This window comes from Bos mutus, chromosome 3, assembly GCF_027580195.1.
Source record: "Bos mutus isolate GX-2022 chromosome 3, NWIPB_WYAK_1.1, whole genome shotgun sequence".
NCBI lineage: Eukaryota > Metazoa > Chordata > Mammalia > Artiodactyla > Bovidae > Bos > Bos mutus.
The window spans coordinates 95,869,284-95,883,149 of NC_091619.1; the positions used below are offsets into that span (position 1 = coordinate 95,869,284).

Genomic DNA, 13,866 nt, shown 5'->3' on the forward strand with positions numbered 1-13,866 from the left:
AGAGGAAGGAGTTAATGTTTGGAGAAATGAAGTCACCACCTCCAGGACACCCAGAGATTTGAGAGGCAAAGTGGGAAAGAAGAAAAGACATGGAAAGCAAGGTCCATTAAGGACCATGAAGCTCTGCTCTGGGGCCATGGGCCTAAGGGCCTCTGGAGAGAAGAAGGCTAAAGGGAGAAGGAGAGTCCCCCATGAGAGAGATGGGGGAGGCCCTCTGCCACCGCCTTCCTGCAGACTCCAGGGGAGGAGCCACGGGGGTTAAGCACAGGATGGGCCAGCCTCTGAGTTAATTTTTCTCCTGGAGGCAGCCAGCTACTCCGAGGCCATGCTGTTAGACAGATAATGATGACAGTCATAGCGGTCCGTACACAAGCAGCATTGCCAAGTGCCAGGTTCTATTCTAAATTTAGCAACTCACTGACTCCTCATGACAACCCCAGGAGGAAGGTTCTGTTATCATCCCCATTGTTCTCGAGGATACTGAGGCACAGGTAAATAACTAGCTCAAGTTCCAGAACTAATCAGTGACAGAACGAGGATTTCAACCCTAGCCATCTGCTCCAGTAACCACTGCTTGACGGGTGCTAGGCAGTTAGTAAGCGGTCATTAGTGTTAGCTTTTATTATTAGACAGGATCATTATTGGTAAGAGGAGGGGCTGCGGGCTGGAGGGGAAGAGCCAGTTTTGGACCCTGTGTCATCTTAATAAAATCGTGGTGCTGGGCAGCAGAAAGTACTGAACCATTCGGAGAAGAGGCAGCCGTGCAAAGGCACAGAGATAATGACCTGTCTGACCTAGCTGAGGACTCTGAGCCACTCTGCCGCCCGCGCATACTCCCTCCCTCTGTCTGGTGGTCCTGGGATGCTGCGGCTGGGCTGGACCCCTGGCCAGAGCACAGAGCACTGGGCCTTCCACTTTGGAGGAAGAAGCTCCCCAGGCTGCTCTCGGGACAGCGAGGTGCCTTCACCTCCACCCTGCCCAGGGCTCCTAACTCGTCACTCAAGGAGACACCCACAAGGTCATCAGGGGACCCGCGTGGCCCCTCTGAGACAAGGATGCTGCTGCTCCCTCCGCTCTTAACTCCCAGCCACACTGCTCTCAGGACACACGAGGGGAACCAGGCACTTCTCAGGACTGGCTGAGTAGGGAAGCAGGCAAGTTGTTGGACAATCATCACAGACACCAGAAATACACATTCCAGTGGGGCAGAGGGGTCGAGAGTCCTGATCCCTGGCTGGTTCTGCCCCAACTCAGACTGTAGCTGCTCTCACTGCAGGTGGCTCAGCTCCAGCCCTGGCCCCCAAGGAGGGCGCCCCACATCCTTTTTCCCGGGGTACACATTCCCAAGCCTGGCTCCACCTCCATCTTTGGGGAACCCTGTCCTGCTCCAAAGCCTTGACTTTCCTCACACCCCAGACCTCTGTTCTCTGCAGGACTGAACATCCAGGCCAGCCCCTGCTCACCCTCCTGATGGACCAGAGGAGACGTGCCGGTCCTCTTCTGTCTTTCTCACAGACTCACTTCCAGGGCTGCAGTTTAGGGCTGGGGGTAGGGGCACAAGCTGAGCAGAACAGCCTCCAGGGGGTTCTCATTATTCTGGCGAGGGGTTGCTGGCAGTACCAGTGGCCCTGCCCCTGTCCCTGTGAGCTGCCAGGCCCACAGCCCCCACATCCCTGGGGATTCTGTCATACTCCTGCCTGCACCTCTCCTTGTCCCAGACACCAAACCTTCCAGAGAGCCCTGTGGGCCTCCTGGGTTCCTCCGCTCTTTGGGTAGGAAGGCTGGTGAGAATCAAGACAGGGGTATGAGTATGTGGGGGTGTGTGTCCGTGCACACACGTGCCATGCGTCAGACATGCCCGGGCATGTGCCCAGCTTCAGTGGCCCCGGGGCGGACTTCTGCACTGTTAGTTTTGAGGCAGGGCTCGCCTCCCTCCTTATTTCAGGAAGAGGAAGCTAGCCCGGAGGACCAAGGGAGCAAGTGGGGAGGCCTGCTGGGAGGGCCTGGGCTTCACAAAGGCCTCAGGATGGTGGAATTTTACCTCTAAGATTTCCTTCCCTGAACTGCAGTATTTATGTGTCACTTTCCCAAGAAAATCTTTCCTAAGCCCACTTCCACTGTCCGGAGGATAGAGGCCTCCTCCATGCGCTCACAGGCCCCATGCTCCCCTCCGGCTGAGCAACCATCAAGTTTTTTATGAGTCTATCCTCCTGGTTCAGCTCTGAGCCCCTCTAGAACGGGAACACTCTGGGTGGGCTCTATAGGTCCAGCGCCCTGCCTGGGACCCACACTTAGGAGGTGCCCAGTGGACGCGGGTCCCAGCTATGCGTTTGCAATATCTCTCATGTTGCTAGGTGTCTCTGGACCTGAGAGAAGGAGTCCAGAGCCAGGAAACCCCTCAGAGGCTGTAGCCTTGTTCCAGATTGGAGAAGATGAGGTGGGACTGGGAGGTGGGGGAAGGAGAAGGAGGAAGGTGAACTCACTGGCCACCAGCTCATGGACCTCCCCGCCAGGAAGTAGCCGCCGATGGTCCCTCGTCTCGCACGAATGGATGACTGGAAGGGAAACAGCAGGAGTGAGGAAATCCCGAGTCTCCCCAGGCTCTGCCCTCTGCCCCAGATTACCTGCCCTTTGGTTTCTGGCACTATGGGGACATAGGGTGGAAACCAAGGCTGGAGGTTTCACTATCTTTAAGCTATGGGGCTTTGGTGGGGTCAATCACCTTGCCTACCAGGACTGGTGCGAAGAACAAAGGAGTTAATGGAGGAGGGGGTTGGAGGTGGGGTGGGGTGTGTGAAATGCCCTACTGAATGCATGGCACTGTGCATGTGCCCAGATTATTGGCATGTCCTTTTGTGCCCTATTCTGCCCTCCACCCCATCCAAATATTCCTTCAGGAAGTGAGTTGGGATCTCATCCTCAGGCTACCATGGTGGGGAGACCACCCTGCTTCCTCCACCCAGCCAGACTCCCATCCTGGGGGCTGGGAAGACACAAAGCACTTGGTCCCCAGACAGAGGCAGGGCTCTGCCAGGGGTGGGAATGGGGGGTGGCCTCCTGCCCCTGCCTCAAGTCAGATCACATCACTGAGGCCCACCCAGGACCCTGGAGCAAACCCTGTCCTGCACGGGGAGGGGGGCAGTGGCTGTCCTTTTGAAGAATTACTCTGAGGACTGAAAGGGAGTGAGGAATGAAAGAACTTTCTCTCAGAATGCAGAAAGTGAGACAGGGTAGAGGGTAGGGGGGATAAATTTAAAACCATTATTAAGATGCGAGAGTTGGACTACAAAGGCTAAGTGCCAAAGAGTTGATACTTTCGAATTGTGGTGCTGGAGAAGACTCTTGAGAGTCCCTTGGATTATAAGGAGATCAAACCAGTCAATCCTAAAGGAAATCAACCCCTAATATTCATTGGAAGGACTGATGCTGAAACTCCAATACTTTGGCCACCTGATGGGAAGAGGCGACCCATTAGAAAAGACCCTGATGCTGGGGAGGATTGAAGGCAGGAAGAGAAGGGGATGACAGAGGATGAGATGATTAGATAGCATCACTGGCTCAACGGACTGAGTTCGAGCAAACTCCGGGAGATAGTTAAGGACAGGGAAGCCTGGCATACTGAAGTCACAAACAGTTGGACATGACTTAGAGACTAAACAAATTAAGATGCTGAAGACAGTAAATGTCTGGTTGGGTCTACATACATCAGAAATGCCTGAAGGACTGGAAGAATGAAGGGAAATTGGAAGAAGCATCTCTTCCCCTGAGAGAAAGGCATATATTACTCAGTAGGGCAGGACTGCTGTGCAGGGTCTGAGGCTTGTCAAGTCTTTGCTTGGACTTTCTGTGTCAGTCCTGGTCCTCGGGAAGGATAGATGAACCCGAAGAATTTACACTACAGATGAGGAAACTGGGGTCCCCAGATGGGAAGCAATTTGTCCAAAGTCATGGAGGAGAGGAGCTCGTGCTTCTCACGACCGCGGGCTCTGGGGGCCAGCGAGCCTGTTTGCCCCGTTCTTCGTCACACGAGCCTGTTTGCCCCGTTCTTCCTCACACAACTTGGGAAGCAGGGACTGCTTGTCCCACTTTACAGATGAGGAGACTGAGGCCCAGAGAGGGTTCTTGGCCTTGCCACAGCCTTGTAAGTGACCGACCAGCTGGGACTCAGATCCCTCTCTGCCTCACAGCGGAGTCTAAAGTTGCTGGCATTTCCCTCGACTGCTGCGGAGACAATAGGGGTCATTTATTGCTGCAGGCTGTGTGTTGGACACTGTACCAGATCCTTAAATGTGTCATGTTCCTAAAGCAAGTAGTCCTTTTTATTTTCATTGTCTGGGTGAGAAAACTAAGGCTCTGTAGTATATTCCCGGAACCACGCTGCCCTAACTGTTAGAGTTGGCATCTAAACTCGGGGCTCCATGGCCTCCAACCCTGGCCCCCATACATCACACTGAGGCTCCAGTACACGTTGGAGACCAGAACCCATTGGGAGCCACCTGGCTCCCTTCCCATGAGCACACTTGCCTCAGCTCCTTTAGAAAGCTCAGCTCCATGCCAAGATGCTGCACAGTGGAGGGTGTGGTAGGGTCAGGAGTCAAGCACTCACAGAGTTGGGGATCTGGCATGAGGAAGATGGCAGGAATGGGACTCAGGAGGCCAAGGGTACATGGGGTCAAAGGCATCAGATGCACAGAGACAGGGAGTCCAGAGATTGGGGTTCAGGCCTGGCCTGCCTCGGGCTCACTGTGTGAGCTCAGACAAGTCACAGCCCTCTCTGCGCCTCAGTTGCCCATCTCTAAATGGAGGGCTTGAGAGGGTGATCCCCCTTTAAAGTCCTTCTACAGTAGTCCCTGTGCTTCCCAGACATGCCTGCCTTCTGCCCACCCCTGCCCCCAGCTCTACGATCGGCTGCAGATGAGAGCCTGTCTCTGCCTCCCCTGCCAGCCTCCAGCCTCCAGGCTACTCACCCAGACCCCTACTCCGATGACGAAGACAAAGTAGACGACCAGGACGGCGATATCGTAGGCATGCAGGCTGCCTCTGGGACCCGGCGCTGAGCGTGGAACTGTCGCAGTGCTGACCCCACTTCCCAAAGCGCCAGGCCCCATTGCTGCCAGCTCCGTGCTCATCTGCTAGTCAGTCACAACCAGACTGGACTTTGAGGTGCTCCTGGCTTCATTCCTTTCCTGTAATGATTAAACAGGCCCGAGTGCCATTGGCCGCTGAGCCATCCCTGAGCCCCACTGGCACATGAAGTCCTGATACTCCCGCCCCTTTCCCCTAACTGCCAGCCCCAAGCCTCTCCCTTTCCCTGCAAACACACACACACACAAACGTGCACACGCACGCACACACACGCACCTGGACACACACACTCCCACCCCTGAGAGGAGCAGGAGTAGGAGGAAGAACAGGAGGCAAAGAGCAGGGTGCTGGCGACCTGGACTGGGCAGGGGGTGGAAGGGAGACTTCAGAATCAAGATGCTCAAGGTCATGCTTATGTGGAGAGGGAACTGAGGCCCAGGAAGGGAAAGGGACCCCGGAAGTAAAGGTGAAGCTGGGCCTGGAGTTGGGGTGTCTTAATGTCAGATCCATGCACAGGGAGAAGGGGGGTCCGCTGTGACCCTTGCAAAGGGTCCACCATGTCACGTGCTCCTACCTCCAACATACCCAGGTGTCATTTTCCTTTTTTCAGGATGTGAGAAACAGGCCTGGGCAGAGACGTGGTTTCCTCCAAGCTACAGAGCACGGCTACAATTCACACCTGCTGCATCTGCACCCCTGCCCTGTGCCGTGACAAAGGGGTGCTCCTGGAAAGGACAGAGGGCCCCCAGGTCCAGGCAGAGATGCAGATGCCCTGAGACATGGAGTCAGGAGACGGAGGTTCAGGCCGGGCCTGAGACCTGCACAGCCTGCTTTTAAGTTCCCACTGCACGTCTCCAGCAGCAGGCTGACCGTGGGCAGGTTTCTCAGTGACTCTAAGCCTGTGTCCTCCTCAGTGAAGCCTCACATTGCAACTGAGTTTGGGATGCACTCCTGAGGGCCTCTGCAAACCCTGATGGATTGCCCGCTTTTGGGCGGGGTGGGGGCCACACCAAGAAACAAACACGAGCCACCAAGGGGCCCAGGCACCAGGCACACAGATGTGCCCGTACTGCTCCTGAATGTTGCTGAATTTGGGACGTTTCAGTCTTGGGAGCATCTGCTCTGCATTCAGCTGCACACTCAGGGGCCAGGGGTCCAGGCCAGGGGAGCAGGGGGCCCTGTTCACTGCCATCCACACCCAACCCAGCACCCTATGAGGATTCTAGGCCTGGGTGTAGAGGGCCAGGCCCTCTTCCCACCCCTTTTGGAGAGAGGGAAGTGAAACGTAGCTCCTGGGACACCCCTCCTCCTAGCTCCTTGGGCCTCTGGCTCAGAACATCAGGCATAGGCCATGCTGAGCTCAGGGACAGGGCCACTGCACTGGGAGAGAGGCTGGAGTAGACTCAGCTTGGGGGCAGCTCAGGGGTCCAGCGAACTCCCTGCTCATATTTAAAAATGAAGCAGAGTTCTCTGGGCCCCATGTTGTCTGGGGGTGAGCTGTGTAGAGGCTACGAGGCTAGCCACATGGTTGAATGTTAATCAGGGAGAGAGGGAGATGTCTGAGCTCAGGCTCCTCAACCACAGTGAGGAATCCAGACCGATCACTCGAGAGAAGAGAAGAGGAGTATAGTGGGGAGATGACCTGGGTGTGCACTTTCTCCTATGCCCACCACCCAAGGGACCCATCCTGGCCCTCTGGGTTCTGCTGCTCATGCACTGGCCCCCCAGCCACCCTTCACAGATGCCAAGGCTGAGCTGCAACCCATTGGACATTTTTGTTGTTCAGTCGCCAGATTGTGTCCGACTCTTGCAACCCCATGGACTACAGCATGCCAGGCTTCCCTGCCCTTCAGTATCTCCCGGAGTCCCTAACCCCAAACAAATTGGTTTGGGCTGACTTCAGCCACTCCTGTGAACTATCTGTTAGGTCATCAGGCAACTTGGAGATTCAGAGCCTAGAGAGTGTGGAGGGTGGGCAAAAGGGGCTGTGTGGGGGGCAAAGACTATGAAACCACCAGAATATCTATCATAAAGCCTCTGCTCAAACCTCAAGCCTTTGCCGTATCACTGAGCCCTAAGGCCCCAACTCGGGCCTGGCAGTTGTGCTTTGGCATTTATGTTCCCGCTCACAGCCTGTTGGAAACAATTTAGCAGGAGAGAAGCTACCCGAGGCAGGCAGGGCTGCACAGGAATAGCTGGGAGAATTGCTACTCATGGCCAGACAGTGCACTAGTCATCATTAAAACCAGGCAAAGCAGAAAGGATGCCACAAAGTGCAGGCCAAACTGGGGCAAACAGACCTAGAAAATAGGGCAAATCAACCCCCAACCAAGGCACTATTGGATGGCAGCTGAGGATTCAAACGCCTGTTGATGACCTGTCCTTCACTATCTCTTAGAATTAGCTCAGATTCATGTCCATTGAGTCAGTGATGCTATCTAACAATCTCATCCTCTGCCACTCCTTTCTCCTTTTGCCTTCAATCTTTCTCAGCTTCAGGGTCTTTTCTAATGAGTTGTCTCTTCACACCAGGTGGCCAAAAGATTGGAGCTTCAGCATCAGTCCTTCCAATGAATATTCAGGACTGATTTCCTTTAGGATTGACTAATTTGATCTCCTTACAGTCCAAGGGACTCTCAAGAGTCTTCTCTAATACTGCAATTCAAAAGCATCAGTTCTTAAGCACTAAGCCTTCTTTATGGTCCACCTCTCATCCATACATGACTACCAGAGAAGCCATGGTTTTGACTATATGGACCTTTATTGGCAAAGTGATGTCTCTGTTTTTTAATATGCTGTCTAGGTTTGTCACAGCTTTTCTTCCAAGGAGCAAGCGTCTTTTAATTTCATGGCTGCAGTCACCATCTGCAGTGATTTTGGAGCCCAAGAAATTAAAATCTGTCACTGTTTCTGTGTTTCTCCCTCCTACTTGCCATGAAATGATGGGACTAGGTGCCATAATCTTGATTTTTTGAATGTTGAGTTTTAAGCCAGCTTTTTCACACTTCTCTCTCATCCTCATCAAAAGAGTCTTTAGTTTCCCTTCACTTTCTGCCATTAGAGTGGTGTCATCTGGATATCAGAGGTTGTTGCTATTTCTCTTGACAGTCTTGATTCCAGTTTGTGATTCACCAACCTGGCATTTCACATGATATACTCTGCACATAAGTTATAAATAACTAGGATGACTATATACAGTCTTGTCGTACTCCTTTCCCAATTTGGAACCTGTCAGTTGCTCCACATCTGGTTCTAACTGTTGCTTCCTGGCCTGCAAACAGGTTCCTCAGGAGGCAGGTAAGGTGGTCTGGTATTCCCATGAGGAGACTTTACAAATAGCTGAGAAAAGAAGTGGAAGGCAAGCGAGAAAGGGAAAGATACACCCAACTTAATGCTGAATTACTGAGAACAGCAAGGAGAGATAAGAAGGCCTTCTTCAAAGAACAATGCAAAGAAATAGAGGAAAATAATAAGTAGGAAAAACTATAGAGATCTCGTTGAGAAAACTGGAGATATCAAGGAAACATTTCATGCAAGAATGGTCACGATAAAGGCCAGAAACAGTAAGGACCTAACAGACTCAGAAGAGATTAAGAAGAGGTGGCAAACATACACAGAAGAACTATACAAAAAAGGTTTTAATGACCTGGATAACCATGATGCTGCGGTCACTCACAGAGCCAGACGTCTGGAGTACAAAGTCAAGTGGGGCTTAGGAAGCATTACTACCAACAAAGCTAACAGAAGCGATGGAATTCCAGCTAAGTTAATTAAAATCCTGGAAGATGATGCTGTTAAAGTGTTGCACTCAATATGTCAGCAGATTTGTAAAACTCAACACTGGCCACAGGCCTGGAAAAGGTCAGTTTTCGTTCCAATCTCAAAGAATGGCAATACTAAAGAATATTCAGACTTTCATACAATTATACTCATTTCACATGCCAGTAAGGTCATGCTCAAAATCCTCCAAGATAGGCTTCACAGTATGTGAACCAAGAACTTCCAGATGTACATGCTGGGTTTAGCAAAGGCAGAGGAACCAGAGATGAAGCTGCCAAGGTCTGTTGGATCATAGAAAAAGCAAGGAAATTCCAGAAAAACATCTACTTCTGCTTCATTGGCTACACTAAAGCCTTATGGATCACAAAAAGGCTCTGTAAGGAGAATATAAAGTATTTTGTGAATATTTCTCTGGGTGTATCTTTGCTATATTTTCCCAAAAGAAAGGGAGAAAGGTGTTGGGGGCTGCTTCCCCATTGCCCCAAGATTTTGAGTAAAGGGGCTTTGGCAGGGAAACTAGGAGAGCTTGGTGCATGTCCCTGCAGCTGGGGTCACTGTAGTCTGCCTCAGCCTGACACATGTAGAAGGCAGAAGCTGTGGCTGCCCAGCTGCTTCCACATGGGGTGGGCAGGAGTTATCAGTGTGGGATTGACCTGTACCCTGGGGCTGGGCAAAGAGTGCATGTTTTCCTCCTGTGTATGTGTGTGTACTAGGTATGGATCACATGCATGAAAAAGACAGCATGGGGACCCTCTGAGACCCTGTCCAATGGACCACCTGGAAAGGGCCTGGGGCTTAAGCTGGAAGAGTTGGGCAGTGAAGCTCCAGATTCCTGGAAGCCATGGAAGAATGGATTAGGGATGTGGGCAGGGAGCCCTGGGGAGGCTCTTCCAACTGAGCAAACCCCAGTGGACCATGGGAGCACCCACAAGGAAGAGTCAGACTAAAACTTGTTAGGTCATGAGCTGAGCCACAGCCTTTAAGTCAAAACCTTCCTGCCCTGATTTCTCCTCTTTGGCACTGCAGGTCCTGGGGAGCAGCAGGATGAGGGGAGTGAGAAAAAAGCAAGTCAGCAGTGGTCTGTCTTCTCAAGGCAGGCCAGCCTGCAGCCAGCTCAACTGAGGGCAGGAACTGTGGGGAGAAGCCTTAATTTCAACTGAAGAAAGGAGTGTGGAATAGGATACGGTGCTGGGTGTTATCATTTCTGAATCATATCTGTGCTGTCAGAGTTAGTGACAGTGGGGTGTTGTCATGGTTTAAATGTAACCAGGACACTCACAGAACAGCCTGTGTTTTGGGGGTGAAGGGGGAACTATTTCCGCTGAACAGGCTGCTCACATGAGTTGCTTGAGACACTTGCTTTCCGATTCTCACTCCCTGCATCCTATTTAGCCCGTGTGGTGCTGTTGTTTAGTCGCTAAGGCATATCCCACTCTTTTGCAACCCCATGAACTGTAGCCCACTAGGCTTATCTGTCTGTGGGACTTTCCAGGCAAGAATACTGGAACAGGCTGCCAGTTCCTTCTCCAGGGGATCTTCCTGGCCCAGGGATCAAACCTGGGTCTCCTGCACTGGCAGGTGGATTCTTTACCCCTGAGTCACAAGGGAAGCCCCATGCGTAGCTCACAGTAAATGGAAGATCAGTCCCCTTACTGCTGCCACCTGCAGCCTGGGTCTCCCTTAGCCTCCAGGATGTGCCCTCATGGAAGATTCTGGAGCCCAAAGTTCTGCTTGGACTCTGGGCCAGCTATTCCTACTAGCCTCATGAACTTGTTCTCTGAGGTCACTACCCAAAATTTCAATCCAATGGGACAGCTCACTTCTCCTGTCTCCCTATCCCCATGTGCTTGGGTTTGCCCAGCTCCTTCCCAACCTTCTGCTCCTCTGCTCACCTCCAGCATCCACAGGGCCCATGGTGAGCAAACATACTGCTATCCTCAAGCTCGTCACTGCTGACCCACCATCCTCTGTCACAGTGACCAGTTTGTCCCACGGCACCTTCATCCTTGGTCACCTGCTCACATGGACGCTCTTCCTTCTCCCGAGCCCCTGGAGCTGGGGTCAGAACTCAGCGTGTACTTCCTCATTCCTGCACTGCCCAGGTGCCACCCCCAACAGGGCCGTGCCAACCAGGTCTCAGTCTGTTCTGTGTCCTTCCTCATCATCATTTCTTGGAAGTCCTCTCTGACTCCCAGTCTGGGGAACGTCCACAGTCCCAGCCTGCAGCCCTGTTTATCTCCCTGAAGGTACTTGTCAATTTAGAGCATGTCTCTCTTAGCTCTCTGTGTATCTCATTCACATTTGTGTCCCAGTGATGGGCAAGATCAATGCACCGAGAGTGGAAACTGTGTCTAACACATGGTGTTGGAGCAAGGAGGTGGGCCGGGAGCAGGGGCAGCGGAAGGGCCTCCAGGCAGAGGGACCAGCAGGCACTGAAGAGTGAATAGCAGTGATGCTCTCAGGGGAGGGCTTGCAATGTGCCTGGCTCAGGGTCTGCAGGGAGACTGGGGGATGCCAGAGGAGACGTGGTGTTGAGACTGGCAGTTTAGAGAACCCCCCTGGGGCCAGCATGGGGGTGGATGGGGCTGAGGAAGCTGGCACAGAGGTTCAGGCAGAGAAGGGCACCTAGTTGAAAGGATGGAGAGCGCAGGGTTTTGGCTGTTCTTACTGAGCTGGAAACATGCAGACCTTTGTGGCTTCCTCTCCCCTGGGGTCCCTGCCCCACCTGTGAGGCCAAGGTCCAAAATCCTCCATGTTAGGGTCCCCAGCCCTTGGCAGACATTCCACTCAGCTCCCAGCACCTGCAAATACTTATCCCTGACATGGAGCTCTGGGTAATAAGCAGCCCTGGGTTTGTTCAAATCCTAAAGGGACTGACTAACCAGCGACGCCTTTGACTGACGGAGTGAAGCTCTAAAGGTGAGATCCTGAGCTTGAGAATGAAATGCTGATGCAGAGGGGGCTCTCAGGGCCCAGAGACCAGTCCGCACTGTGGAAGCTGAGTTTTCCATGTGGAAGGAAACCCCCTTTCATGCTGCTGCCTGGACGTTCCTGTCTTTTTGGGGTGCTCCCAGGCCCAGGAAGAAACCAGGGCACATGATGTTATTCTTTTGGCTGGCACCACCCCGGCTGCTTGCAAGTTCTTCCTGAAAAACCACTCTCAGCAGCCAACCTTCCTGCTGAGAACGTCCTCTTCCAGAACAACAGGAGGTAAGGACTAATATCTACCAGCATGTGGCAGATTTGTGTGGCTCACAACCCCAGTACAATCACAATTTTGTATTAACTGAATGAGCTGGTTTTCTCATCACTGTTTTACAGGTGAGAGGCTGAGGTTCACTGGTGACGGCCTGTAACTGTGGCTTGTTTGGGTTCTGAATTCAGGCCTGACTGACTCTAAAAGCTGGGCTGCCTCACACAACCCTTTCTGTCCTAGTCCTATGTCTACAGGGAGAGAGATGAGGTTTATCCCTTCTCAGGGTGGGTAGGAAACTGCTTCATTTTTTCCCTTCCTGTAGGGGCTCTGAGAGAGGACAGGAGCCCCCCTGGGTCTGGGTCCTGATTCCAGAGACCTGTCAGCCCCCTTCCTGCCACCCTCGCCCCCAGCCACCCTTCTTCCCCTGGCCACCTCTGCCCCCTTCCTGCCAGTGTCCTAGCCCTCAGCCCACGTGGTCTGGTGATGCTATTGTTTTTTCACATGCTCCTCTAAATTCAAATTCAATTGCAATTCCATTTAACTGATCCCAGTCACTCACTGAGCACATTCTGGGCCACGCCCTCTGTCAGGGTTGTCCCATCACACAACTCCAGGGGGCACCATTCCCAAGAACGCAATATCAGTGGTACCTGGGGCAGTGGCTGTGCTCTGTATTGGGCAGAGAGAGGAGAGCAGGCCTGATCCTGGAGGAGGGGCTGTGATGGAGGAGAAAATTACGCCATCTGTGCAGCAGGGGAGGCACTAACCTCTTCACGGGGCCTCCCGCTCCAGCCACCAAAGGGCCAAGTCACTGGACTGTGCCCAGGTCCAGATCACACCTGCTCCCAGGTCCCAGGTAGGATGGGGGCTCATGTGGACAGACCGGAGACTTAATTCCAAGAAGAAAGGATTGCCATCTGTATATGGGGGTAAGATTGAGAAAGATGATAACAGAGACCCAGGGATGAAGAAAGGAGAGGAAAGAAAAAGAAGAAAGTAAAAACACTCATCACTAAATGATCCCTGTCAGACCCCTACCTGCACAGCGCAGCCTGGAACCTCCAGAGCTCAGTATCTCGGCCTCAGCTCTGCGCAGAAGCTGCCAAGTCTGATGTGACTCTGACCTGGCTTCTGACAACTCAAGTCTAGGACGTAGAGCAGCCTGGCTCCTCCCCGTGGTGATGAAATCTCACTCCAGCCCACTGGCCCCAGGGTTCTGAGGGACAGTGCCTGTCCTTACTTCCTGATGATGAACTTGAGAAAGAGATCTTGTCCTGGACTTGGGGCTCTCCCTGCCCCCAGGGTCAGATCTGAAGCCTACAGCTCAGAGTCAGCTGCTGTGGCTGCCGTTGTCCCCACATGCCTGGTAAACAGGTTTCTTAAGAGGAGAGGTGGGGCCGACACTTGGCAACTGGGGCTTTGTCTGGAGCGTGGAAGAAGGGCTTGGCGTGGGGCCACAGCCCATGCACAGGCGCCACAGCCCATGCACAGGCGTGACCAGCGCATGCTTGTGTTCCCTGAGCTCCCAGGGGGAGTCCCGCATTCCTGAAGTAGCGGAGCCAAGATTGGAGTCAGAGTATGAGTCCCAGTTCTGCTGCTCACTAGCTTACCTATGACAGAAGAATCATTTAACCCACCAAGGCCAAGATTTTGCATCTGCAAAGTGAGGCAATAATATGTACCTCTTAAAAAGTTAGGATTATTATGTGAGATAATGCGTATGCAATTAGATGTTGAAATGGGATAGTTTCTGTCTCAGTTTTGGCTGAGGTCCAATGGATGAGGACAATATAATAGGGGCCGAG

The 13,866-nt window shown here is 52.8% G+C and overlaps 1 protein-coding gene across 4 annotated transcripts in view; it reads right to left on the reverse strand.

Annotated features, from left to right (window-relative positions):
• SLC5A9 (solute carrier family 5 member 9) overlaps positions 1-13,390 on the reverse strand; it is a 37,747-nt gene extending 24,357 nt beyond the window's left edge. For 3 of the 4 annotated variants that reach the window (XM_070368095.1, XM_070368093.1, XM_005902222.3), the window contains exons 1-3: positions 13,100-13,390; positions 4,968-5,186; positions 2,484-2,555 (exon numbers count right to left, since the gene is read on the reverse strand). In XM_070368095.1, the coding sequence (XP_070224196.1) occupies positions 2,484-2,555; positions 4,968-5,129 (234 nt within the window). In that variant the 5' untranslated portion in view covers positions 5,130-5,186; positions 13,100-13,390. Of the gene's footprint in view, positions 1-2,483; positions 2,556-4,967; positions 5,187-12,828; positions 12,979-13,099 lie in introns of all 4 variants that reach the window. The other variant, XM_070368094.1, reaches the window with a different exon arrangement.
• Positions 13,391-13,866: the final 476 nt, after the last annotated feature.